The sequence below is a fragment of the Perissodus microlepis genome, chromosome 19 (assembly GCF_051167445.1).
Source record: "Perissodus microlepis isolate ML-2025 ecotype Zambia chromosome 19, ASM5116744v1, whole genome shotgun sequence".
Taxonomy (NCBI): domain Eukaryota; kingdom Metazoa; phylum Chordata; class Actinopteri; order Cichliformes; family Cichlidae; genus Perissodus; species Perissodus microlepis.
This window is the reverse complement of record NC_140479.1, coordinates 7397955-7425833: the sequence shown is the minus strand read 5'-3', so window position 1 is coordinate 7425833 and position 27879 is coordinate 7397955. Positions and strand designations below refer to the sequence as shown.

Sequence of the window (27879 nt, the reverse complement as noted above, 5' to 3'; positions counted from 1 at the left end):
TTTATTTTCTACTGATGATCTATTTTATTCATTATTCGTGTCTTTGTGGTGAATATTCATACAAAAAGTTTTCTCTCAGGAGGAAGTGAGAAACAGGAAGTGGAATCAATTACATTCAGTACAGCTAGCCCCCCCCCACCTTCCCGTCCAGGAGGAAGAACTTGTTCTTCCTCCTGGACCAATAGCAGGGGATGAGGGCAAGAAAGCTGCACTCCTATTGGTGCTTTCTGGTCTTCATAAATCTATTTTGAATATTACAAATATATAAAAGCTCTACAGTGATGATACAGAGTCTCTACTTCAGCTCAGAGTCACACACCTGCAGGCTGCCGGGTCAAAGGTCAAACAGAATCAGCTGATAGAAAAACAATCACAAGTGCAGTAAAAGTCAGTCAGACAGGAAGTCTGCGCTCTCAGCCCGGCCGAGGGGGCGGAGTCAGCAGCCAAAGTGTTTGATCTTCACATTTCCTCCTGAGGAGCCTCACCTGGACAGGTGGGTGTGTTTATACAACAAATAAAAACAAACATTAAAAACAAACGAAATGATGACGAGGCAGTGCCGACGGCGGCGAGGTCCAACACGAACATGACTCCAAGAAAAACACGACATCCTGAAACAGTCTGACGTCAGAGTGTGTTCATAAACTGATTCAGAGTCAGCGACAGGAAACAAACATCTGAGACTTTCAGAATAAAGCTGGAAAGACGTTCAGAATCTTTCCAAAATAAAGTTTTTAATGCAGCAACATCAGTGTCGATTTACACAATAAATATTCCAGCAAAACGTTTAAAAACGAGAAATGAGCAGAAGGTCAAAGGTCAAAAGTTTCCGTTTGTGTCATGAAAAAAAAAAAAAAAAAAGGATTATAAAGTCGCTGCTCCGAGCCTGCTCGCCCTCAGGTATCCCAGAATGCCTCAGTGGGGCGGGGCACAGAGCTCTGCATCTCTAAAAATGTGAGTGAACAACTCCGTCTGCACGTGACCACGAGCGAGGACAGAAACACGCTGAAATGTGAACCAATCGAGCGGCAGCGACACTACAGGCTGTGAGACCCGCCCCCTGCTGGGACACTGAGGCACTGTGGGGAGGAGGAGGAGCTTAATGCCGAGACTCATTTTTATTGGTCAGAAACCAGATTGTTCATGTTCTCACTAAGATAACAGAAATAATTTGAGCTCGTTGTGATGTGTGACGTTACTCCGTCTCGTTAGTCGATTATGATTCTATTGTTGCTCAGCAGGACTCGTTCTGCCCTTAATAACAAACACTTATGATCCAGTTTGATTCAAAATCTCAGATTATTTCTGTCCTGACGCCGACCCCGAGCTCCGATTGTGTGTGTGTGTGTGTGTGTGTGCGCGCGCGCGCGCGTTCAGCGCAGCCAGGAGCAGGGCACCCACTGCGGCTCCGTGTCCAGCTTGTTGATGAGTCTCAGCAGCTCGGTGAAAGCTTTGTCCTGATCCGTGTTCACGATGATGGAGTCAAACAGGTGACCGCAGCCCTGCTCCATCTCACGCGCCTTCTCGATGATGTCACGCAGCTCCTCGGGCTACACACACACACACACACACACACACACACACACACACACACACACACACACACACACACACACACACACACACACACACACACACGTCAGTACTGAGACACATGCATAAACACAGCTGAGGGGCAAACGTAAACGGACGAGCACCTTGGGGTTCTTGTTTTCTTTAGCCAATAAAGCTCGAAGTCGTTCCTGGGAGGGCGGAGCTATGAAGATGATGTAAGGCTTCAAGTCTGAACTCCTCAGCACCTTCAGAGCCTGGAAACACACACAGACAGACACACACTCTATGTCATGTATAAAACAAGCAAACAGTGGAGAAAGCTCTTCAGCACAGGTGTTCCCAGGTATGAACACCTTCATGGCTTTCTGCAGGTGTACCCGGTCACCTCCACAGAGCTCCCATTAGCTTGCTGGCTCAAAGCTGAGCTGCTCTGAGGACCTGCAGCATCTGAACAGCTCACATTCATACTTCAGTGTCTGTTTATCAGGATCACCTGCACCGCAGTGTAAACGAGGTCCGTTTGTGATGAGTGCAGCTTGTGTAACGTGGATCATCAGTGGACGTGATGATGAGCTGTTATTTGCATGGAGAGCCTCTGAGGCAGCTGTCTGACACTCTTCTTGTGTCTGTGCCTTTATCTCAATCAGCAGAGTCAGAAACGTAACCCCTGTCCTCTGAGTGCTGGAGCTGCTGCTGAGCCTTCAAAGCAGACGTGGTCCTGTTGGCTTCATCAGGAGGGAATCAGCACCTCCGAATCTCAGCCCACTGTCCTCAGCAGGAAAGGGTGGAGTGGCCACTCCAGGTCAGGGACAAGCTGCTGACCCAGGTGGAGGAGAGGAAGTATCTCGGGGTCTCGTTCATGAGTGAGGGCAGCGGGGATCAACAGGTAGACCAAAGCTGTACAGATCTGTTGTGGTGAGTACAGAGCTGAGCATGATGATTAAGTGGTCAATCCACGTCCCCACCCTCACCTATGGTCACGAGCTTTGAAAAGAACAACATCACAAATATGAACAGGAGAAATCAGTTTTCTCTGGAGCGTTGCTGGCCTCTCTAAAGAAGCTCGGGGGACTCTGAGCAGAGCCGCAACTAAGGCTGGGCCATATCACACCTGTGAGATTATTATATTATCTTATGCCACATTAGACCCCTAAGTAAAGATTGTGAAATCATTATGTAGTTTTAGTTTGCATTATTCTCCTGACTTAGAAGGTGATAACTATTACATTTATTAAACTGATTTGTATTACATTAGATTGCCAATTTATGGTGAATGAGTGATATTGTTTTATGATGCATGTTACTGCAGCGTTATAAGAAATACTGTTTTCAGAGAGTCATCACCTTATTTGTCTGCACAGGAAGCCAAGGTCATAACTCAGGCTCACTGAGAGAGAAAGAATGTGGATGTTTAGGTTTTATGACTTTGGAGGTATAAGAACGTGAGAAACGCTCAGACACTTCGAGATCAGGCGGACACCCTCCCGCGCTCATCTCCCCTCCGGATTGTTTATGCTTAAAAGTGTTGTATGGAATAAAATGATTGTTGATTGAGCATTTATACACCGAGTGTTGTCCTTCCTTCAGCCCAAAGATCAAAGAACTGGAATATTTAACACACCGTTCACGGTAATACCGGTATAATGTTAGGCAACGATAAGAAAATAAGATAACCTTTATTAGTCCCACACGTGGGAAATATGGCGATAGAATATGGGTAAAACACGCGTGCGCAGTGCCTTTGCTTTCATACGCACATGGCGGTGACGCAGAATGAGAAGAGCGAAAGTGGATCGTTGAATGAAACTGATGAACCAGAACTGGTTTGTAAAAATGCTGCAACCTCAGTGGTGGAACTGGTTTAGCTTTCGTCCGTCAGATACACAACAAAGCACAGTTTTTGGTAGCGCATGCTAGCGGGCCGTCGTTATTACCGAACTGAATTTATGACGTACACGGCGCTCAAACATCTGTCAAATGTTTCAGTACGACTTTGCTGAGCTACGAAGCCGCACCGCTTGATGGATTGTCGGAGCATTACGGCTGTCGTAGGCAGGAGCCTGGCGGAGTGATACGTACTGTGCTTCAACATAATATTACTGTATTGTGTGTGTATAACCTCTTTTTAAGTTTTGTGGATATTATACATGGTTATGCTGAGGATATGTCGGCCAGTTTCCACTGGAAATGCCTTTTGGTTAAACTGTCAGCGAGGAATTTGCATTTGCACTGTTACATTTTTATATAACTTTAATGCACATAAAAAACAGCTGCTTGTTTAAGTGAAAATACATTATTAGTGCAAAAAACCCCCACAAAGTTGTGGAGTTGTAAAGTATTTTGTCTCATGTCAATTATATCGTCAGTTTTATCGTTATCACAAATTTTCAAATATATCGTGATAAATATTTTTGGCCATATTGCCCTGCCCTAGCTGGAACTCCTGTACAATGACGAGTTGAGGCGTTTCAGGCATGTGTCACTGGGAGGAGATGCTGGAGCAGATCCAGGACTCACTGGTGAGATTGTAGCTGTGTCCCAAAACGTCGGCTGCATCCTTCGGAGGCCGCATTTGAAGGCCGATTACGTCACAGCCAGGTGACGAAGGCTGTCCCAATTCGTCGACTCCTTAGAATTCATAGCGCGGCTCAGCCAATTCACGTTTCCAACAATGGCGGTTTTAATATTACTCTTATTATTCTTTCTGGGTCACAAAATAAACTTTTAACATATTTTCAGGCGAGAATGTAGCTGTGGAAACCTCAAATATCTGCTCGGTTTATGAACACATCACATATTTGCAAAAGTGCGCCGACGTTTTCGGAGATGTCTGTTACCCACCAGCTCGATAGCGAGCCGGGGGCAAGGCTCACTCGAGCGGGCGAGAGCAGCGGACTCCCGGCTTCATTGTTTTCAGACCCCTGCTGTCTTTGGCCACTCAGGTTAAACATGATATATAAGCAGTGTTGGGGAGTAACGGAATACATGTACTGTCGTTACGTATTTAAAATACAAAATATGAGTAACTGTATTCCGTTACAGTTACCGTTTAAAAAGGTGGTATTCAGAATACAGTTACTTTGTTGAAATAAATGGATTACACTGCGGTACTTTCCAGTTTCATTTTGTCGCGGGTCAGGACTGTTTGGGTTTTGTTTGACAGCTACGTTCTGTTGTTCCAGGCGGCAGCGTTACGGTTGCCATGGTTACTGGGCGACTCTCTCTCTCTCTCTCTGCGACTGTGTGTTTCCTGGGTGAGAGAGCGCCTTTTCGTTGTTGTTGTTGTTGTGCTAAGCTAACAGGCAGAATGCTACAAGCATAGCTCTAAAGAATGTAGCATCATGGGCAGTGTAGTCCGTGTTGCAGGGAGAATGGACTGCCATACACGTTATGGGTCTGTGAGCGCGAGGAGGGAGAAAAAGGGGAGTGGAAAGGTATGAGTTGTCATCGAGGAAAAACGGGAGCTGGAAGCATGTAAATATAATAATAACCACTTCAGCCAAGAAGAGTGCCTGACGAGCCCAGTTGTAAGTAAGCTATTAAGACTCGACTGTACACTGTGTTCGTGTTTTCCTCCGAAAACAATAAGTTCCGTTGGAGCAGTCTTTCAACGCCTCTCTCTGTCTCTCGCAAGAAAAGTTGACCCACACAACAAAGTAAAGCTATTTTTCGGCTACGAGCCGACAGGGACCCCGCTGTATTAGTCAGAGGTCCCTTTACTACAGTTCGGAGTCGCGGACTTTCAGTAATAGTAATAAATCACACAGCAATAGTACATTCACGTTGTTGTAAAAAGCATGATAATATATTAAGTAATCCAAAGTATTCAGAATACGTTACTGTCATTGAGTAACGTAACGGAATACGTTACAGAATACATTTTGGGGCATGTATTCTGTATTCTGTAATGGAATACATTTTAAAAGTAACCTTCCCAACACTGTATATAAGTCACTCGGATAACTTAAAAATGTTATTGTTAAACAGAAGTGTGAGATGGTCGAGAGTTTACTCCAGTGTCCTGTTATATTTTAGACAGCAAGGAGCAGACGGACGAGTTTATTAAACTTCACCGAGACAGCGGTGACGCTAATCAGAAGGCTCGACCGTCCCATCTCACAGCCTCGCACTTCTGGCCTTCTCGGTCTTCGAAGGACCCGGCCCACGTAGACCACGAAGGCCAGGTCCTCCGAAGGATGCAGCTGACGTTTTGGGACACAGCTTGTATCTAACAGCAGCCCGGGGACGACTCTGTGACCCCAGGACGAGCTGGAGGAGGTGGTGAGGCAGGTCTGGGCTTCGATGGTTACTGTTGTCACTGTGATTGGAACCCAGATAAGCAGAATGATCTTCATCATGGAAGCACAGAAGCTCAACTCTGAGCTGCATGGTGAGGTCCAACGGTGCATTCACAGGACGTCAGGTAAACTGATGCACTTTGTGCTAATTTATTCAGGGCTCAGCTCCATCCAGGCTATCATAGAATCGTCCTTGTGTTTGGATGCGCAGACCTTTGGGATAGACTACTTTCTGAAAACACTGCTTCGACCTTTGACCTTCATATACAAGCTGAAAGAAAACATGACGCAATCCTCTCTCAAAGGATTGTGGAAAGCATAAAACTGAACCTGGGCACATCCACCTCGTTCTGCCTCAGTACACACTCAGAGGATTTTAAAATCAAAGATGTGAATGATTCCGAGGTTTTAGCGACAGTGCCACATTAATCGTCTCTCATTTTCACAGGTTCAGAGTTTCTCGTGGTTCGCTTCCTCTTTAAAAACGTGATTTATCGGAGCTGCAACTCTGTACACATGAACTTGGTCAGGCTTCAGGTTGGGATGTTTCTCACAGCTGGAATCAGGAAATACTCGGCGTGGTTTGGAGGAAGCATTTGTGTCAGAGCTGCAGGTTAAAGATGTCAGAGTAACGGCCTCATTCACTCCTCTGTCTGTGTCCTCTGATGAACTCGGCACCATCCAACTCCAGTCCTTCTACTTTATCACCTGTGAAGTCCTCCCGAGAACCGTTGGAGACAGTTTGTTTTCATTTCCATGAAGAGGAGATAATGTTAATGTAACTCAGAAACATTTACATTAGGGCTGGGCGATATGGCCTAAAATTCATATCGCGATATAATTTGAAGCACGTGTGGTAACGATATATATCGCGATATATTCTTTTCTTCTGTTTAACGTATTTTCCACACTATAAGGCACACTTAAAATCCTTTAATTTTCTCAAAAATCGAGAGTGTGCCTTATGTATGAATTCTGGTTGTGCTTAGTGACCTTGAACTGATTTGGGCAGAAATCAGTTAAAAAATGTTTTAGTACAACTTTGGTAAGCGCACTGCTTGATGGATTGTCAGAGCATTACGGCTGCCGTAGTGAGGAGCTTCGCGGAGTAATCTGGGTCCAAAACTCCGTCCGCTTCAGGTCCCAAAGTCAAACGAACACAGAGTTAAAAACGGTCTAAATTCTTTCACCTTTAATAAAATCATCAGCGTTGCTGCTTTACTGGGTGTAACAATTAAGTTTAACATCCATGAAAACAGAATTTATTAAATTTAACGGAGTTAGAAGTTAACAGGAAGTTTGCTCGCTAGTTTCCACCTAAACATTTCATACCATGTTCTGACAGATTTTTGAAACTAATTCAAACGTACAGCTCTGCTACCACTTCCAACATAAATGAAGACAGAAAACTAAACAGCAGTGGCGTTTGCAGGGTTACTGAAGTTGGACTAGCTGGTATATAATGTTGTGCTACGTGATTGCTAGCGACACAGCTATGTTAGCATAACATTAGCACAGTGAAGCTGGAGGATGAACGCCAGCTTTTTTTCCCACTCGATAAAAGTTAACGTGACGGATTCTGGTGGTCAGGGACAAATGCAATCGCATAGCAGGATGCTATACACGGGCCAAACTTCAGTCAGGAGAACAACTGAGATTATTCATCCACAATACGAGGTTAGTTATTAATATACTGCAACAACATGGGAATAGAACAGCTGCGAGAGAATTCAACATTAATGAATCAATGTTACGGAAGTGGAGGAAGCGCAGTTTTTGGCTTTCCCCATATTCCAAAAGTGCTTCATCTCTTTGCTATGACTGTCGGCATAATTTGCAGATGATAATGGTTGTAGCCGCTGCGATGCTTTCGACCAAAACAGGCGCAGCTTGATGACATCATCAACATGCGCCATCGCGGTAGAGCGGTATAGTCAAAATCTCTATCGTTGGCCAAATGTATATTGTTTATATCGTATATTGTTTATATCGCCTACCCCTAATTTACATGTTATATGGTTTTTGGAAAGAGGAGCCGCTGAGACACGTCAGCGTGCCCGTTATAAAACCCTCGAGCCGCCACACTGACCCTCAGTCACCAAACGACGACCCGACTCCACAGGTGAGACGCTTCGACTCCGGCTCATCAGGTGAGTCTGATTCTGTCCCTCAGCGTGGAGAAAATTTTAGCAGAGGTCACTGTGTGCTGAGCTGTAACAACACCAATGTGACCTGTGCAGGTGTGCAGAGGTGTGTCCTGTCCTGGACCGTGCTGGCCCTGCTGCTGTCAGCTGGAACCAGTCTGGATCAGGGGATTGAGAACAAGCTGCCTCAGATTATCAATTTAATCAGGTGAGTATCCTCACAGGTAACATCTGGATTATTCTGTTTTCTTCACAATCAGCACAAACTAGAAATGTCCTTTCTTTGGCAGGAATTTAGAATCGGGGCAGTTCTGTGCTGCTGTGAACATCCCCCTGGATCAAATGGACCAAGTCCGATTCAAAATGTGGACAGACATTTATATAGAAAAGCCCAGGCCCAGGGAAAATGACCATGCTGAACCCCTCGTTTTGAAATACATTTACAATGCGTGGAGCAACAAAAATGAAAAGAGCTTTTTACTTCTGTACACATACCTGTCTCCATGTGCACACAGATGTGCAAACCCAGACAAACCTTTAGAAAACATTTTGGAATTGATTACACTGATGACAAACTGGCCACAGCATGCCCTCGTGTTTACACAACCATACACAACAGATAAAGATGGTAATCTATTGTTTTCTGATGATGAGTTAGAAACTTCTTGCAGAAAAGATCGGTTATGCAAACATATTCCGGTGTTACAGACCAGGCAATACATTTCAGTGTATCAGATGTTTCCCAGAACAGAACATATTTAATGGTAACTGTATTTAAAGTGCAGCCAGCAAAAAGCAGCCCTTCATCAGACCCAGGCATCGCTGCAAAGAAACGAGTCCCACAGTGACAGCAGCACAGAGTTTAACATCAAGCTGTCCGACATCATCCCTGAAGCCACATCCTGAGTGACCGAACACAGGAAGCTTCTCCAACATGATTTGTTTCCAAACTGTTAAGCTGATGATTTCAATTCTGTTAAAATGCTGAAAACATTCATGTGTCTGATTTTCTGAATAAAGTCTGAAAGCTGCAAAGAACTTCATCTGATTAGACTCCGTTTATTTCATGCAAATGTGACTGTCTGCAGGCTCTGCACTAACCTCACACTCATTCATCACTTAGTTTTCAGCTGAAAACACACACCTGTGACATTTCACACTGAAGCAGCACAGCTCGTGTTCTTCAGACCGAGTTTGGGAGCTGGCCTCCTCTTAAGATGAGATCAATAAGAATAACACAGCTGGAAACTCTGCTTCAGCCTCTCCAGTAAAATCGGTTTGAGACCCAGTGCAGATAAAAGCAGTGCTGCAGCTGTGCTACAGGTGGAGGCAGCATGACGTGGATCAGCTGATCATCACCTCCAGACTGCGATTATTAAGATTCTGCTGAAGTCACTGCCAACATAAAAGCACAAGCAGCAGGTGAACCAATCGCAGCTCCCCACTCGGCCCTTCACTGCTGCTTTAGTAGGAACACACACAGGCCACACATCAGCGTTTCCTCCAATGAAAGCGTTCACACTGACCCCGCCTCCTGCCACATTAATCCAGTCTGATCGTCTGACCGCAAACACAAAGCATGCAGCTCTGCTTACAGTTTACACCCTGCAGGACCGTTCAATACAGCAGAAACATGTGTGTTCACATACACACCTGTGTGTGTTCACATACACACCTGTGTGTGTTCACATACACACCTGTGTGTGCAGACACAGCACGCAGATTTTCCCGGTGTTGATGACCTGTCTCACTGAGTCCGTACTCGTCCCGTACAGATTCTTCTCGAACTCTCCGGACTCGATCAGCTTCCCTGAAACACAAAAACAACTCATTTCACACCAACAGGAAGTTAAAGACTTGCAGACACCCTGAGCCTCACAGGCTGCAGTTTAAATAAAGCACTGACGCCACCTTGTGGTACAAACTGGTTTTACATCAGCGCGCCATATTTCTGCCTCAGCATGTTTGGGACACGCTCGTCACCCTGCTTTCCTCTGATGCAGCTGCACTTCAGGACGTTTAAACACTTCTAACTTTAAATCGAGCACATTTCAACGACGTCATCACGAATATTCTCAGATTTAAACGTCTCACCAGCCGCCAGCTCAGCCTCGAAGGTCTGCCGAGAAACAAAGTGATAGTCCCGACCGCTCTGCTCGCCCTCGCGACGGCTCCGCGTCGTGTCTACGACACACACAGTTAGTTTACACACACACGCACACACACACACACGCACACACACACATCCTTACGAGGTACAGCTCCAGCGAAGCGCTCTGGTTCACTGTTGAGCAGCCGCTGCCTGAGCTGTTCCTGCCCACAGCCGCTCGGACCAATCAGAGCAATCGGCCGCTTCCTATTGGCCGGCTGGTGGTACAGCGCCATCTCCTCATAGGTGAGAATTTCTTCATTATCGAGATCTGGAGCAAAAGACAAGAAAAAGAGACATCTGGAGTTTGAGTGAGGGTAGAGCAGGAGCTGAGTCTCCGCCTCCTCGCTGCCTCTCAGAGTTTGGGGACAGACTGACGCACCGTCGTTCCTGTGAGGGTTGTACAGCAGCTTCTTCCTCTTCCTCTTGTTCTTCTTCCCACACCAGAGCTTCCCTGCAAACAGACACCACTTCAGTGCACGAGTCACATGACCTCTAACCCCACACAGGTTTTTACAGCAATGAGGTCATAACGTGGGCGGAGCAGGGACCGACCGGACTTCTCTGGCTCATCTTCTTCTATGGTTTGCTTCATAGCTTCTCTCTGCTGCTGGAAACTCTTCCCTGTGGAGACAGAAGCAGAGAGCTGCTCAGCTGACACGAGAACAAACCGAGTTTTCCTCCAAATGTTGAACAGCTGACCTCAGGGAAAACACGATCACGCCAAACATGAGGAAACGTTTCAGTCCAACATATGAAAACAAACAGAGGTGAGCCCACGCTCGCGTGAGCGCAGCATTTCTCCCTTTGCGGGAGTTCTGGGCACGCTCAAATGGGGGAGAGCCCAGGATCTGACACCATCTGGCCTGGGATCATCCAGGAACAACTGGAAAAGCACGTCAGCTGGAATTCTGCTGATGCCACGGGCAACCGGAAACAAAGGCGGAGCTTACTGACGCCCTCTGAGGGCAGCTGGACCTTAGGACTGAGGGGGGTAAGAAGGTGGCACTGCACACGAGGTGAAATGTCACTTCCTGTTTGGTGTGGAGTCAGCAGAGGGAAGCCACGAGTAACCGTCCCAACGGTCACGTGATCACAGCGGTCACGGAGGTCAAAGGTTGCTGCTAATCTGCTTTCTATTATCCACATCAAACGCTCTGAGTGCGCTCACACCGTGCAGCATTCTTCAAACCCTTGAGATAAAAACCTCCAGCCGTCAGACCGCCGTACCTGGCACCAGGCCGGCGAGCGGCTGGTTATCCTCGTCTCCGTCCCGGTACGCCTGCCACCAGTTGGGGTCGGACTGGCTGATGATGTGCAGGATATCTCCCTTCTGGAAGGACAAGCCGAGCTCTCTGCACGGCACGTAGGGGTCGTCCGAGGGGTCGTAGTCGAAATGAGCCTTCACGTGGACCTGAGGAGCGGAGCAGAGTCATGGGGTCAGAGGAAGGCTTCCACCCTCATCGCTTCAGCGCGTCGGGAACGAGGCGTTCCTCTCATATCGCAGCACTCACCACACTCTCTTTGACGGGAGGAGGTTTGCTCTGATTGCTGGGAATCAGCACGAAGGTCAGGAGGCCGTGCATGTCGGCCTGTTTAGACACAAAGACACAAAATCATCTCCAACCACTGACGTGAAAGCGCCTGAGCTCACAGATGACGCTCAGCCGGAGTCCAACCTGTGCTCGTACGTGAAACACTCACCAGGATGTCAAACACCTGGTTGACGTCTTTGCCTCGGATCTCGATGCCGTTAATCTCCAGGATTTCGTCTCCTTCAGACAGAAGCCCGCTTCGTTCAGCCGCGCCGCCGCGAACGATCCGACTGATCACCACGCTGTCCATTTCATTCCGCACCGTCGCCCCCTGCAGAGCAAACCATGCATTTCATCACAACCACGGAGACCTGGCATCAAACACCAGGATGTTGTTGTCGTTTTGAACAGAGCTCGACTGTTTCCCAGCCCTCAGATTTCACATCTAATTAAAATGGGTCACATCTGGACTCAAATGTGTGTGTGTGTGTGTGTGTGTGTGTGTGTGTGTGTGTGTGTGTACACGTACCAGAGGGATGTCTCGGGCCTTCTCGATGCGAACGATCTTCACGGTCTCTCCTCCCCACTGTGTCAGCATCTCGCCCTCGGCGGGCAGCGGCTCCAGCTGCATCTCCATCTCTGCTATGCTGTCATGGGTCAGAAGCAACGACTGCGCGCGCACACACACACACACACACACACACACACACACACACACACACCTGAAGACTGAGAAATCTGTGTGTGACTCAGTGGCGTGTCCAGCGGGGTGGCCTGGGGGGGCACAGGCCACCCCCCCAACCAGACTTGCCACCCCAGGTGCCACCCCAAAGGCAAAACAATAAAATTCAATCAAATATCAAATGTCTGATTATGTTTTCACGGTGAAGCTCAGATATCCGAGTGTAAGTGAATGCAGCATCGGCTTCTGCGCTATGTGCAGCACGTTAGCAAAGGTAGGAGAGCCAAGCACAAAAGACGGCACTGCAGGAAACAATTTTTCGGTGAAAGAAAATGAGGACAGAATAAATGTACCGGTAAGTAATATTAAGTTTGTTGAGTTTAGTAAACTTCGGTGAAATTAGAATACCAAGGAAAAAATAACACTTAAAGAATTATTGCAGCCGTCGAATATTTCAGACAGTATGCTACTGAGGGGAGATAACATAAGAGTTATGAGTTATAAGATATAATCTAAGTCGTAACATTGCTGTATGGAGCTGCAGATTTGGTTGCAGGTTAACATAGCTGGACTGGCCATTGGGCATATGCCCGGTGACTTATTTTTTATTTTTTTTTGTAACGGCATGAACAATGAGAGGTGGTGGATTGGCCAAGTGCAGGTCGATGTGTAAAAATAACTCAGTTGTTTGGTGGTGGCTATGGCCGGGCTTCCACAGAGGCCAGCAGGTGGATGAGGGAAGGGGAGGCAGGAGGAGAGCCCCGAGGCAGCCACCAGTCCGAGTGTCAGGTGAACTGAACTTCAGGTAAGAAGTTATGACCTGCAGTCTATCTGGGTCAGATATAAACCAAGTTTAGGTGGAGTTTATTTTCGTTATGCTGACTTTTTACCGTCAGTTGCAATAACTCGTACTGCGTTCTAGCCAGCTTGACGGAGTTTCTATACAGCTGTTCGGTTGCTATGATGTTACTGATAGTGAACTTTATTTTATTCATAAGGTTAGTTCGTAGAGTTGCCAACGGCTCCTTAAAAAAAATGGAATGGTCCCTCATTCAGAGAAAATATTACACGTTTCGTGTTGAGCTGAGAAGAGACGCAGTTTGTCCTGGACTTTCGCTATAATGAAAAAAAGACACAAAGCTGGAGTTATTCTGTCGTTACGCTGCACAGCTGCCTCTTCTCCTCTCATTCTCTCCCCTCTCTCTCCTGTTTCTACTTCAATCATGAAACTGATCAATGATCCGCTGATCAGCTTTTCTCTCTTGTTTATTTATCGCCCACTTTGCGCCAGAAAGAGGAAACCAGCGGATGTCACGCTAAACAACAGCAGCACGTTTGATCAGCTGTTGTTAGAATTTATTTAATATTAATTTCTAGTATCAGCTGATGTTTGCTGGAGCCACAGCTGTAAAGCTGCTGGTCATGATGTCGGTTTGGATATGTGGTGAGAGGGAAACATGAAGATGAAACCAGGAGATGTCCTTACTGAATCATCAGAGCTGAACAGGTGATGGAGAAACGGGTTTACCTTTTAGGTGACATGAATGAGTTGAAGGGAAGTTATGAACTGTTTCTGAGAGACAAATAACACCAGGATCCTTTTCTAAGCAGCTGACAGCTGGTAACTGTGCAGGGGTGGATCTAGGAAAGTTTTGCCAGGGGGCCAGGTAGGGCGTTAACAGGGAGAGGGGGGCACAAATAAAATACTTTTCTTTCTTATTCTCATTTAAAATATCTAGCTTTTATTAAATAATTATCTAAATCTTACAACCAAAGTTTTATCTGACGTAAAATGTATAGAAATCATACATATACCAACAAGACTGTACATCACTGTCACAACAGTGTTTGTTTTCATTCAAAGGCTTTATGGCTTTATTACCTGGTAGGCCGGCCTATAGTCAAAATGCCCGATTTTCTGTCCCAGTCCAGTCCTGCAGGTTAATACTGGCAGTGTCACCATGCCAGCTGGCTGTATTTCATCATCAGCCAGTGTTCTTTATCAATATTACCAAAGTTTACCATAAGGCAGCATAGAAAGTATTTACTTGCTTTCAGGTTTTATTCAAATGTTAGTCTTTTCAGTTGTTTCCCCACTTTTTTCCTGTTTCAAATTCAAACACCAGTTTGTGAGAAGATTATCTTCTTTTTTTAATAGGCATTGGTTTTGCATTGGAATTGGCTAATTTGTCAATTGTTTGTTACAAATGTTCGTATTTTAATATTAAAAAATGTTTTTGCCCAAAACATATGTGCACTATATGTCAGTAAAAATACTATGCAAATATTGCTGTCCTTGAATGCTGAGTAAACACTGACAAAGCACTGATTGTATCTCTTGTACTTTATCAACGCAGTATCTAAAAACTTTGCACCGTAGTGGTTAAAATCTCATTCTAATAAGAGTTAAAAGCGCATTTGGTTATTAGGTTTATAGGGTTATTGAATTATGGTTAACGGTCGGTAGAATTTTTTTTTTTTTAAAACATTATCTGCCAATTACATCCGCCACCCTTCTCCAAATCTGTGCCCCTACCTGGCCCCCCCCACCAAAAATTTTCTAGACACGCCACTGGTGTGACTGTAAATATTTAGACATCTTTGTGGGGACCAGCAGTCCCGTCCTCAGGGTCACAGAGAGGTTATTCTCAGGGTGAGGCTGAGACGTTTAGGGAGATTCGGGAAAGCATGAAAACATTATGTCAATTAGATGTCCTCGCTGAGACATGAAAACGAGTGTAGGTGTGTGTGTACCTGCAGATGTGTGTCTGACAGCAGGCTGTGCAGCTCCAGGCCTTCTTTATTGTGACACGCCTGCAGGAGGTTCCTGACCTGAAACAGCAGTAGACACCCCCGCTCTGATCACTTCCTGTCACATGTCCAACCGTATTTTTTACATTATTAGAAACTTTGGTCGTGTTTAATGACAAAAACAGACATATTGGTGCTGCGGCCGCAGTGATGCGGGCGCTGCACCGGTCCGTCATGGTGAAGAGAGAGCGGAGTGTAAAAGCTCTAAATTTACTGGTGGATCTACGTCCTTACCCTCACCTATGGTCACCAGCTGTGGGTGTGACCCAAAGGACGAGATCGTGGATACAGGCAGCAAAAATGAGCTTCCTCCGAAGGGTGGCTGGCCTCCATCCGGGAGGGGCTCAGAGTGGAGCTGCTGCTCCTCCACATTGAAAGGAGCCAGCTGAGGTGGTTCAGGCATCTGATGAGGATGCCTCCTGGGCGCCTCCTGGGTGAGGTGTTCCGGGCATGTCCCACCGGGTGGAGGCCCCGGGGCAGGGACATGACGCGCTGGAGAGATTACATTACTGGGCTGGCCTGGGAACACCTTGGTGTTCCCCAGGACAAGCTGGAGGAGGTGGCTGGGGAGAGGGAGGTCTGGGCTGCTGCCCCCGCGACCCGGCCATAAGAAAATGGACGGACAGACAAAAACACACCCGTGTTTTCCTTCATGGAGGCCTTGCTGTGGTGCTGTTACACGTCACAGCTGAAGACGTCCGTGTTACATTTCAGTGGGTTTGAAGGTTGCTCATTTCCAGCTTTAGAGCAGCTTTGCCTGATTCACAGCTCATAATATCCTTCTTTGTCTGATTCCAGCCTCGGCGATGTCTCTGACTGACACAGGCTCCTCCCCCTTTAAGACCATGCTCTTCTAGTTGCTACAGATGTATGACCAGCAGTGAGTGTGGCTCAGCCCTCCGTGACATCACACAGATTGCAGAGTGTAAAAACTGATGGCGTGTACTTACTGTACACACACAGAGCTGCTTGATCAGCGTTGGGGTGACGTGAGGAAGAACAGAAGAAGAAGAGGAGGAAACCTTCGGTAAGTGCACGAGCAGTGAGTAAGGACTTTCACAGATCGGTTCTCACGCTCATATTTCTGTTGTATTAAAGATCAAAGGCAGATCTCTGACGTGAACAGCGGTGTGCTGCACTGAAACAGTCCTCCTGCACTGCTGCAGCACGTTTCTGCTTCGTTCCTGATGAAGAAGCAGCATGTTTGTGAGGACAGCGTGCACGCCAGCTCTTCTTTTCTCTTTGATTCTGGAAGCCAAATGAGGGTGGGGGCGGAGACGCCAACATGGATAATGTGCTGCTTTTAATCAGTTGCCTCTGAAACGAGGCCCGAGGAGCGCAAACCCCAGCACCGAGCTCAGCCTCGCTTTCGCGGCACGCAGGAAAACTCCCAGACTCACCGACGGTGTGATGAACCAGACCCCGCCCCTCAGGAAGACTGTGGGCTCAGTGGGAAAGGGAACCACACAAGCTTGATCCCAGGACAAATGTGGATGAGACACAGACGTCAGGCAGAACATCGTGGAGCAGCTGGACGAGTCCGACATACAACATTTTTGTAGGTTTGGATTAGCTGCGTTTAGTTAAACCGGGTTGTTTCAGCTGAGTTTATGTTAGTTTCACTGCAAGTGAATCGATCAGGTGTTGCTTTGATCAATCACCTGTGTGACTGCAAAGGAAAAGAAAGATCATGAATGATGTTGGTGAATTAAAAATGATCCTGCAGGAAACAGTGTGTGACCTACTGCAGCTCTACAAACATACTACAGTGAACGTGTCCCTGCTGTGCTGCCCCCTCACAGCAGCTTTGGACAAACAACCACTAACTCAGTTTGATCTGCAGCACAAAGAGGTGAGAAATAACAAAGGATTGACTATTAAAGACCAGCTTTAAGTGTTTAGTTCACATCCAGACTGATGAAGCTAAACTTCCTGCTCCATTACCGCAGTTCAAATACAGCTGTGTTACCTCCATGGCGAGCGGAAGCGCCTGCTGCGTGTTGGGGTACGGTGGAGACGGTCGGTGCATGCTGCTGGCCACGGCATTGTGGATCTTCAGCGCCGACTGGAAGTCCGACTGCAGAGAGAAAAACAAAGACGTCAGCGACTCCGAGCTGTCATTTATTCCCACTCGATGCTGCGCTGAGTCAAAAGCTGATTTAAATCCTCACAAACCGAGTTCACATTCAGCAAAAGCTCCAGTTTTATGACTGAAGTGTTGACCTCTGACAGTTAACCCACCGACAGGTCACTCAGGTGGACGGCGAGTCGAGGGCTCAGAGTCAGCATAAAGATGGCCGAGCTTCTGGAGGAAGACCTCGGTATCCTCAGAGCTCGCAACAGTCGATTTCCACATGAACTTTATCATAATAATGAGATTAATGCTGCATCACCACACATCAGCACTTTTTAAAGAGACGCTCGTTTATCGCCTGCAGGTGAGCTACAGGTGAGACATTTTGCACAGGTAAAAACAGACGCTACAGTAAAGCTACAGGCTGCTCTGCATCAGGTCTGCTTCATGCTGGAAGTCAGGTTATGTCACCAGAAGAGAAAAGAAAGATTCAGAGATAAAAACCTGTGAAGCAGAGACAGCGTGGCTCTGATCATTAAACGCAGCTCAAACTGCTGCATAGCTGCAGAGTGACGCTGTGAAAACAAACCCTCGGTTCAGCTCATGACTGCGAGGAAATATGAGTCCAATCAGAGTGCGAGTTTCCTCAAATGATCAGTACAGTTTATTTTAATGAGCTCACAGGAAGTCCTGCACTAATCCGTGTGGCAGAAATAAAACAAACCTTCAGCAGAGCAAAAACCACTCAGACGTCTCTATGTGGGCGAATGGCTTCAGGCAGCAGCAAGGCTCTGAAGCACGACTCAGGAGGGTCAACTTTGACTCCAAAGCATCGCAGGAATGCGCTCTTTCATGCATCTGACTGGCTGAAAACAGCCACATGACTCCACACGGCTTTGTGACAAAGATTAAACCTCTGAGCGGATTTTAAAAACCTCACGTCTCCGTGTTTCTGCAGCTTTAAGTGCAACAGAGCGGCAGGCAGGCGGCGTCACGATGACCACTTTACAGGCCCACTGAAGGATGATTTTACATTAAAGCTCTGTTAGAAACCAATCACACTGCAGGTGTCACCCTGCTGAGTGACAGCTTTCAAACGCCAGTGCAACCCGGCGCTGACGCTGCGACCCCGTGGTCACGGTCAAAGAAAACGACGAGCCTTTTCCTTCTTCCCGTTTCATGCACTGAAACGTGCGGTTTGCCAGGTCTGTGTTTGTGTGCTTTACAGAGCAGCAAACAAACACAGTCAGTGCACACCTGCACCATGTGAGAGCGTCTGCAGAGTCACCACCAGCCCGAGGGTCTCTCACCGCGCATCAGGACCAGACCCAGCAGCCAAAAGTTGCCCTGCGTCAGGAGAGAGCCCCGCCTTGACCACAAAGCTGCAGCTCAGACAGCAGTGACGAGTCTTTGACCGCAGAGTCTCACAAAGAAGCCACAATTACACAGCGGGCCGAGGCCTCGCTCGCTAATATTACCTTGTTCAGCAGAGCGAGGACCAACTCGATGTCATTGTGACTCTGCTGGTCCGACAGGCTGCCCCGGACCTGCTTCAGCGACAGCAGCAGCTCCTCCAACTCTGCAGAGACAGAGCACACGTGTTCAAAGCAAGCACACACATAGCTGACCTGAGACGAACAGTGTGTCCTCCTGTGTGTGTCAGCGCTGCCGCCCAACAAACAAACTCTTAATTAAGTCGGGTGCTTCACTCCCTCCCTGAGGAATTCCCTCCCTGACTGGCGTCTGACATTCCTGTTCACTTTCCTCCTTTTTCAACGCTGTCAGCATCTCTTTAACTTCCACCTCCTCACCCTTTGACCCCTCAGATCTGCACAGTAATAACTGCTGTGTGTGTGTGTTACCCAGCAGCGCGTGTGTGTGCTGGCTGCTGAGCGCTGGCAGCTGCGGTGTGTCTTGCAGGAATGTGGGGTTGTCGATCCCGCTGTAGGGATTCTGGGAGAGGTTCCTGAGTCTGAGTGAGGCGTTCAGATCCAGCTGCCGACCTTCCTCTTCTCTACGACGCCGAAGGTCCTCCTGACACACAAACACAGAGCAGAGGAAGTTACACAGGAGGCCCTCCATATTCCTCATGCATCAGAGCACACACGGCGTCCTCTGCACCGACCTGTGCACGCTGAGCTGTGATTGGCTCTGTGCTAAAAGCCCACGTGAGTGTGTTATGTAAATGAAACCCACATCAGGTAAAACCTGACGATGCTCAGGACTGAAAAATCAGCCGAAGCAATCCCACGCCCACTCGAGGAAACTAAACCTCGTGTTGTTTTGGCTGCAGCTCATTCTGAGCCAACACCTCCCCCACACGCTCAAATCAGCCTGAAAGTTTACCCACAATGCACTTAGTGAAGTTTCCTGCACTGAACTATCAGAGATGTGTTTGCAGGAACTCTGATGAGCGCTGGCTAAGCTGAGCCTCGGAGGGCTCGCTGCACAGGTTAGCTCAGGCGTGCTTTCATCCCGCTGTCGTTACACAAAACCTGTCACAGTGAAACATGCACGGCCCCAAACTAAACACCTGAAGATAAAGGCCCCACCCACGCAGGTTTCTCTGTGTCCTACCTGATGCTGTCGTATCCTCTCCAGCTGAGCGGAGCGCCGCAGAGGCAGCGTTCGGCTGCCCAGGTCTCCCGGACAGTCCACGGCCATTTCTCGGTGCTGCTGTCCTCCCCTCGCCTCTTCATCTCCTCCTCCTCCTCCCTCTCCAGCAACATGGCCATTCAGATGGGAGGTCGTCATCCCTCGCATGCACGCACGTCTTGTACTGTGTGCGTTTGATTCGATTCCTCAGACGGGCAGTTTCTACGATGGTTATGTTCCTGAGATGTTTAGGAGGGTAAGTCGGTGAAGAAGGCAGCCATGACACCGTCACCTGTGCAGGAAGCAGACACACAAGGTCACCTGTGTTGAAGGAGCAGATGAGGCAGACGCAGCGTCTGCTTAGGGCTGTTCGATATAACGATATATATCGGATGACGATATAAAAACGTCTATCGTTTCCTATCACGCTATCGTTTGTTTCGTGGTGTCGGAAAATAAACTTTACAGCAATATTTTTTTCATGGTTTTGATGGTCACGGTAGCGGCTTTATTAAAGTTCTCTCTTTCTCTTATATTTAATATAACCACACTACGGACGGACAAGCGCCTGTTTTTACGTGTTGTCGTTAGCAACAATGACGGTAAAACTATCGCGTCCGCTTGTTTTGTTTTCCACGTAAACCTTTCACAATAAAGCTCAAGATCCTGTTGAGACTTTTCAAAATAAACTGAATCATGTGAAAGAGCATGCAGAGAGTTTACGGAGGAGAAGCAAAAAAAGAGCCGTCATGTGCTAAAAAAAAATCAACCTTGGACTCAAACTTTGAAAGACAACGGCGGCCGTTACAACTTATGTCTAAAAATGTATCATTTCATGCATCGGTTAAAACACTCGAATCCAGGTAAAAGACGCCCAGCTGGAAAAACTAAATGCAAGTCGAGCTGCCCGAGATTCACAGAATTTACAGAAAATTTTAAATTTTTGTGATTTATATCGTTGTCAGGACGATAAATGTCTTATATTGGGATATGGCATTTTTGTCATATCGCACAGACCTACGTCTGCTGACACTAGGGCTGCCACGATTAGTCGCCTAGTCACGATTACGTTGACTATTAAAATCGTCGATGACTGATTTAACTGATGTCGTTTGGAGCTTTGTAAGATCACAAAAGACGCAGGAATAAGTAGTAGGATTTAAGAGTGTAATAACGAACTGAAACAGAAGATGGCAGCACTGCATGTACAAGGATGCCAGCTGCCGTTAAACCGAAGAAGCTGTCCCAGAATTCATAGCGCGGCCCTGCTCAGTTTCCAACAATGGCGGCAGCTAGTTAGTTTTAATATTATTCTTATTATTCTTTCTGGGTCACAAAATAAACGTTTAACATATTTTCAGGTGAGAATGTAGCTGTGTAAACCTCAAATATCTGCTCAGTTTATCAAGACACCACATATTTTCAAAAGCGCTCCGACGTTTTCGGAGACGTCTGTTACCCACTAGCTCGATAGCGAGCCGGGGGCAAGGCTCACTAGAGCCGTGAGAACACCGGACTCCCGGCTTCAAACCCACCGCCGTCTTTCGCTACTCAGGTTAAACATATATAAGTCACTTAGATAACTTAAAAATGTTATTGTTTGGCTTTTTTCAGTATTTTATTTGTTCCTGAGTAAATCGGTTTGGCTGAGATTAAAGTTATAGTTTTTACACAGCTGAATAAACGTCAAGCAGACAGCTGATCATCAGAAGTGTGAGATGCTCGAGAATTTACTCCGGTGTCCTGTTATATTTTAGATAGCAAGGAGTTTATTAAACTTCACCGAAACAATCTGCAAATGTCATTAAAATTTAACAAACTATCATCTTGTCTTTATTTTTAGTTAGCACATACCTTAAACACTTAAAGCTGTAAGCTAATGATAGTTATATAAGAGCAGATGCTGCTGGTGCAATAAGCTGTACGTTTTACGTCCAATGGATGATGATCTGATTAGTCGACTATCAAAATAATCCTTTGTGGCAGCCCTAACTGACAGGTCACAGGAAACATTTATGAAGGCGTGACACCAACCAGGTAACACTCAGCAGCTTTTCATCAGGGTGGAGCTGATGAAGCACAGCAGGATCACTTTAAAAAGGAAGTAAGGACAGTCACATGACACACCTGTTTCGCCATCACAGCATTTTAATGTCACGACGGGAACCTTCTCGCTGCCGCACAAGCTACGAACGGCAACGACGAGGTGAAGCGATCGGCGCTGCAAGTCAGAGAGGCGTCAGGTCGGCAAACAGTTTATCCAATCACAAGACCCCAAACATCCACCCCACGTTCAAACCTCTCCTTTTTCTAACGCTTATCTGCAGCTCAGAGAGGGAAGACCTCGCTGCCCCGGCTCCTCTGCAGGAGCACCGAGGAGTTCCTGAAACTGTCACCGGCTCCCCCCCAGGTGTCCCCCAGCTAGGAGGCACTTCTACTCCCTGCTCCTCACCCGTTTCTGAGACCTCTGTCCTCCACCTTGTGCTCACAAACTGTGAGGACGTTCTGTCCATAAAGCGTGTGAACAGGACGGGCGCAGAACATTCAGCCAGATGTGCGGGACACAAACAGCTGGTTTAGTGACAGGTGCAGCGGGTTAACAGCAGCGCCAGATGAAGCTCGGTCATTAGTTCAAAGGCAACAATACCAAGACCGCCGCCCACTCCATACACGTAACCATAACAACAATGGCTTTGTCTGCAGCCGGGTGGTCCGGGTAGGTGGGAGGGACGAGGGCCGGCGCTCAGGTCAGGAAACAGGGGAGGCAGAGGGCGAGTGAGGTAACGACGAATGGAAAGCAAAAAATGAGAGAGAGAGAAGGTAAAAATAAACAGAGACGGATGGAGGCCTTATCTCAGTAACACAATAACATGTTTGTATGTTATCTGTGACACACACGACCCATGATGCACAGTGAGGAATGCCAGGCAGCCTGGGAACAGCATTCCTGTGATGGGGGAAGGGAGCGTGTCCCAAAAACACAGAGCTGGGATTCAAACATCGATGCACACTTTCAGCTCTCGTCTCTGAGCTGTGCACAAACACACCGACCTGATGAGGGCACGCGCTCGTTTACAGGCACACACTGTTACATACACACAAAATAATCGTGAGATATTCAACCAAAGCCTGACCCCCGCTCTCAGCCCCCCCATCATCTTTAATATTTGCAGAGGTCATCTACGTTTACAGTGACAGGAGTGCAAACACAATAACCAGCAAAGCTCTGCTTACAGAATTAAATATGTGAAATCTGTCCTCAACTGTGTGTCCAGGTAAGCACACCTGAGTACTAACGACCACTGCAGTCAGACGAGTACTCGAGTATCAGTTGATACTCAAAGCTTAGCAGGGTTTGCAGACAGTTTGCTGGATTCTGTTTCCTGGACCACAAACATCTCCGTGCGTGAATCACACGGACCAACTCATTCATCGGGTTTCACTGCAGCCCCGAGCCGCTCCATCAAGCACCCGGCTCCATCTCTGACTGCACGGCGTCCTGACCCGAGTCTTCAGAAACCTACACGTCTGAGGAGCTGCACTGAGCGCTCACATTGTCTAATTCAGTAAAATCACAGGTTTGACTGAATAAAAAGAGAAACAGTTTCCGCCTAACCGCCTCAGAGACACCTGACAGATTTACAAAATTCAGCAGATGAAGATGATCCTGGTCTGTGGATGCATGTGCCCCACTCACGCTGAGCACACACCTCTCCCACAGGCTGACACCAGCCTTTAACCGTTACCCAGAATGCACTTTGTGAGGTTTCCTGTAGCAAACGTGACTCCGGGAGCGTAAAACTGATGGCTTCATTAAAGACCGGTACGACTGCAGGTGTTTGACCTACAGCAGAAAGAAAAAGTCAGTGCTTGAAGAGAATCAGCTGAGGGGGTGAGGAAGAGCGGACGAGCCCTCCTGCTGAGTGTTTTGGTTTGCGGGGAAAGGGGTGGAGCTTGGTTTGAAACCCAGTTTGGCTGGAAAAGCCTGAAGCTGATCAGGACTTGAAGCCGTTTCCTGCTGGATTGCTGCCCTCAAACCATCAGAAAGGGCATGTTCTAACTCAACTCATGTTACTGATCATGTGACTCGATCAAGATAAACAATCAATAACAATCCTGATAATAGCCCCTCCCATCCACCTTCCTCCACCCGCTGTTCTCAGAACTTTATGAGTGTGAATGAGTTTTGTCACACACACACACACACACACACACACACACACACACACACACACACACACACACACACGCGCACGCGCACACACACACACAGCTGTACCAGCCTGTACCAGACAGGAAAACAGAGAGGAGGGAGTGGAGGGCGGACACACTGAAACAGAACAAAAACAACTTCAATTATTTTATGTGAGCAACAAAAACCCGTCAAACTGAAAGAAAGTCTCATCTGAGTCATGGACACGCGAGTGGATTTAAACATGTTGAACGTGACACTGATTCCTCCCCCACCCTCCAGAAACACCACAGCCTCTAACAGCCTTTCACGTTCTCTCACAAAATCTGATCGGTTGACTGGAGAGCAACGTCCTGGCTCTTATTCTGAAAGTTCCCAGCCCTTCCTGTCACGTCTCTTTGCTGCTTTCCCACTAAGTTCCCAGCCCTTCCTGTCACGTCTCTTTGCTGCTTTCCCACTAAGGCTCTCATCCTGCGGACGAAGTCCTCCACCTCTGCGCTAGACTGCAGCTGGTGATGTAGTCCTGGTTCTAGTCTGGAGGTCCTGCACCAGAACCAGAACCTGCAACAGGTGGAGAACTGGTTCCTAAACCACTAACTAACCAGCTCACCTGAGCAGGACAGACTGGTCAGCAGGGCCGTGTTTGTGAGGAAGGAAGCACGAGACAGGAAGGGCTGGATCTTTCAAAATAAAAGCAATCAGACTGTCCGGTGAAGTAAAAGTAGAAGGTGCTGGTCTCTGGCAGATTAAATAAGGAAATTTTGTAAAATATTTAAAAAATATAAGCATGGAAAGGACTAAACTCAGTCCTCATACACACCTGGACTTCAGCAGCGTCCCACTGCCTGAGGACGCAAATGGACCAAATCAGACAGCAGTGACCAGTCGGCCCCGGCACGAGCCCCCCAATCAGGCCGGAGAAGCAGCAAGCGAGCATTCCTGAGAACAGAGGACGTCTGTCTCTCTTTGGCCGGACGCCCTCAGCCCCGTCCTCACCTCACTGCTTCACCAGCGCTCTGCGTGGAGGGTAAAGTGAGGCTCCCACCGCTCTCTGAAATTCAGCCGATGACCCTCCACATCCAGCTCGCACAACACCTGCAGCTTTCTTCCTGTGCTGCAGAAGCAAACCTACAGCCGCTGACGAGGAAACCAAACACAGGCACCCGACCTGACTTCCACAGCACCCTCACAGATAACACCAGCCTTATTAAGGACAACAAAGACGAGCTTCAGGGAAAGCTCTGACTTCAAAATAAGTCAGAAAAATACTAAACAAGTCCAATGGTTCCTTCTCCAAAAAGATAAACACTAGTAGTTCTCAGAGAAAACTCACTTCTCCTGCAGAGCCTCACTCATCTTATTTCTTCATTTGGGTCTGAGGTCTGAGAGCCGAACACACAGCAAGGGGAGCTGCATCTTAAAGGTGGAGAGCACTCAGAGTCTGGAGCCCTGATGTGAAATTCTTACAGGTGAGAAAACTTTCCACAAACACGCCAGACACGCATGTGCAGCTGAACCGTGACCATGTGCAGGAAACTGTAGATGCAGCAATGAGTCACATCCAACCAGCCGCCGACCGCGGTCACTTCACTGCGCCCAAACACGCCGTGGGACTCCAAGGCAGTCCTGATGTCATCAGATGAAACATCTAGCGCCCGAGAGCCGACTGCCCTGTGAACAGCTCACACTGAAAGGTAACAAATTCTGTCTCACCTGCACAGGTGTGATCAGAACGGCAGCAACAAGGAAGGGGAGTGTTCTGTGTCCTCGTGCCTGCTGCAACCCGTTCATGCTGCACAGGTAATGCAGCTCCTCCACACCTGCTGCGTCTGCTAGCAGCATCAGGAGGAGGAGTAGACGCCGGGACCGGACCAGCATCCGCTTCTCAGTGTGAGGAGGCAGAGGAGGAGCACGGCGACCTCCAGCGGCTCCTCGTCTGACTGAGATCTCCCAGACAGACCCTGAGATGGTGGCGTGAGGGCGTGACGCCCTTTAGTGGGACCTGCGCTCGCATCCAAACTACGCTCTTTGTAAGACTCAACATTCACAGCAACTGCATCGTAACTTTATTCACAGAAATTCAATCAGATAAATGAATTCTGGGCACCAGTTTACTCAGAGAGTGAGCTGGCGACCGTGTGATCCATGGCCAGGAAGCCGGGTACGACTCTGTCCACAGCAGTGAGACAAACCAGCACAAGGTCACGCTGAAAATAGTCTAATAATAATGCAGCGACTCACAGTGAAGGCCGACAGGCTGCTGGGAGGGCGGGGTCACATCTTAACACCGCCTACATTCACAAGAAACTCAAATACTTAGGACAGAAATCCCCCAAAACAAGAGCAGAGAACTACAAATTTACAAGAAACACATACCATGAATTAATTCGTTTTTTCATAAAGGTATGACTTTTTCTAAACTCAAATATCAAAATAATAAAAAAAGGGAAAGAATTCAAATATTGACAAAAAACGTTACTTTAAAAAAAATGTAAAATAAAACACAAAAAGATCCCAAAAAATTCCCTCCAAAAATGACTAAAATGTACAAATATTTATGAGGAAAATGTAAACTTAAAATAAATCAATTTACCAAAAAAGAATTAATTAATAAAATTGTGGGGCAAAAAATAAAAACAAAGAAATTCAAAAACAGATTAGGAAAAAAAGTAACTATTTACTGAATGCCCGTCACACATGGTTGTTTGTTTAAAAAAAATAAATAAATAAATGAAGAATAAAGCCAAAAAAAGCACACAAAACATGACTGAGAACATATATGCGGGGTAAAAACAAACAAACAAACAAACAAATAAGAGAGAAAAAATAAAGAAACCCCAAACGCTGAGAGGACTGCGTGAGGAGGCCGGGCTGGGCTTGTCCCTCACACCGACTGAAGGTTTGAATCCCAGCCGCCCACTGCCACTCAGTCTTCGGTAATCTCGGACCCTGATAACGCTCCATTCAAAAACACATTTCCTTCCACGGCAGTCACGGGGAGCGGCAGGGAACAGGAAACGAACGCTTTATTTCTCTGTACAAGGAAATAAGAAGCTCACTGTAAATACAGCTTCCTGTAGTTTGACCGGTTGTCCAGCACTCAGGTGAACTTCAGCAGGTCTACGCGGCGGCATTTTAGTAAAAATGGCGCTTTTAGTCGCTGCTGAGGTGGAATAACTGAAATAAAGATAAGCTGGGCGGTGTATGCAGGTACCTCTCCCCCAGCCTGGAGTTTGTCTCACTGACAGCTGGCTAACCTTAGCTCACTCTCGAGCCTCTCTGTGTTTTCCTGCTTCTCTCACTCGAGCGACAGGGCTCCGGGGCGGACCGGCTCCGTTCACAGCCTAAACTCGGACACCTGGGTCGGTTTGGCCCGTCAGCGAGCCGCCCTGCTCGGAAAAACGCACTTTATTCGAGCCTAGCGTTAGCAGCTAGCTGCTAGCGGCACCTGTTGATAACAAAGCCACTTGAGAGCGAACAGAAAGCGCTGGAAGCCTCACCTGCTTCAGCCCGACCTCCGCCTCTGTCTCACGACTCAATCCCCCGGGAAATTGCCGGGTCACAGCACCGCTGTGAGCCCTATCCGCCACTCGCTTCGCGGACTTTCTGTCGGTGATTCTCCGTTTCTCTGGCAAAGTTACTGCTCGCTGCTCGGACATCAACGGAGACCCCCCCCTCCTCTTCCTCACTGTCATTCCCAGCTCCAGAGAGGGGGCGGGGCCAGCGAGCCACCAGCTAGATAACACGGTGACGCTGATTGGACGCACCTATGAAAGGAATTTGGTGTCAGCCAATGAGACACGCCGCTACATGGAATGCAGCACAGCGAGGTTAGCATTAAAAGT

The 27879-nt window shown here is 47.5% G+C and overlaps 1 protein-coding gene across 3 annotated transcripts; it reads right to left on the bottom strand.

Annotated features, from left to right (window-relative positions):
* Positions 1-27787, bottom strand: LOC146365312 (protein PALS1-like). 3 transcript variants are annotated; one of them, XM_084915276.1, is made up of 17 exons: positions 27535-27786; positions 19825-20134; positions 19110-19281; positions 18726-18826; positions 17143-17250; positions 15117-15194; positions 12210-12350; positions 11850-12011; positions 11660-11737; positions 11376-11559; positions 10701-10769; positions 10528-10599; positions 10249-10416; positions 10091-10180; positions 9694-9806; positions 1698-1808; positions 1-1550 (listed from the first exon to the last, which is right to left on the bottom strand). In XM_084915276.1, the coding sequence occupies exons 2-17, from the start codon at positions 20008-20010 to the stop codon at positions 1374-1376; spliced, it is 2010 nt and encodes a 669-aa protein (XP_084771402.1). In that variant the 5' UTR covers positions 20011-20134; positions 27535-27786; the 3' UTR covers positions 1-1373. The 3 variants fall into 3 exon arrangements, with proteins under 3 accessions (XP_084771402.1, XP_084771403.1, XP_084771404.1); XM_084915277.1 differs by lacking the exon at positions 27535-27786 and adding an exon at positions 24855-25560; XM_084915278.1 differs by lacking the exon at positions 10091-10180 and having other exon boundaries at positions 27535-27787.
* Between the last annotated feature and the right edge of the window lie 92 nt (positions 27788-27879).

What these genes read in the sequence shown, in the direction of transcription:
- LOC146365312 (XM_084915276.1), bottom strand. Translation starts at nt 20,010, where the DNA reads ATGCGAGGGATGACGACCTCCCATCTGAATGGCCATGTTGCTGGAGAG. An exon ending in CGCTTCCGCTCGCCATGGAG is followed by an intron (nt 15,195 to 17,142) that starts GTAACACAGCTG and finishes CTGCTGTTTCAG; the next exon opens with GTCAGGAACCTCCTGCAGGC. An exon ending in AAGAAAACAAGAACCCCAAG is followed by an intron (nt 1,551 to 1,697) that starts GTGCTCGTCCGT and finishes GTGTGTGTGTAG; the next exon opens with CCCGAGGAGCTGCGTGACAT.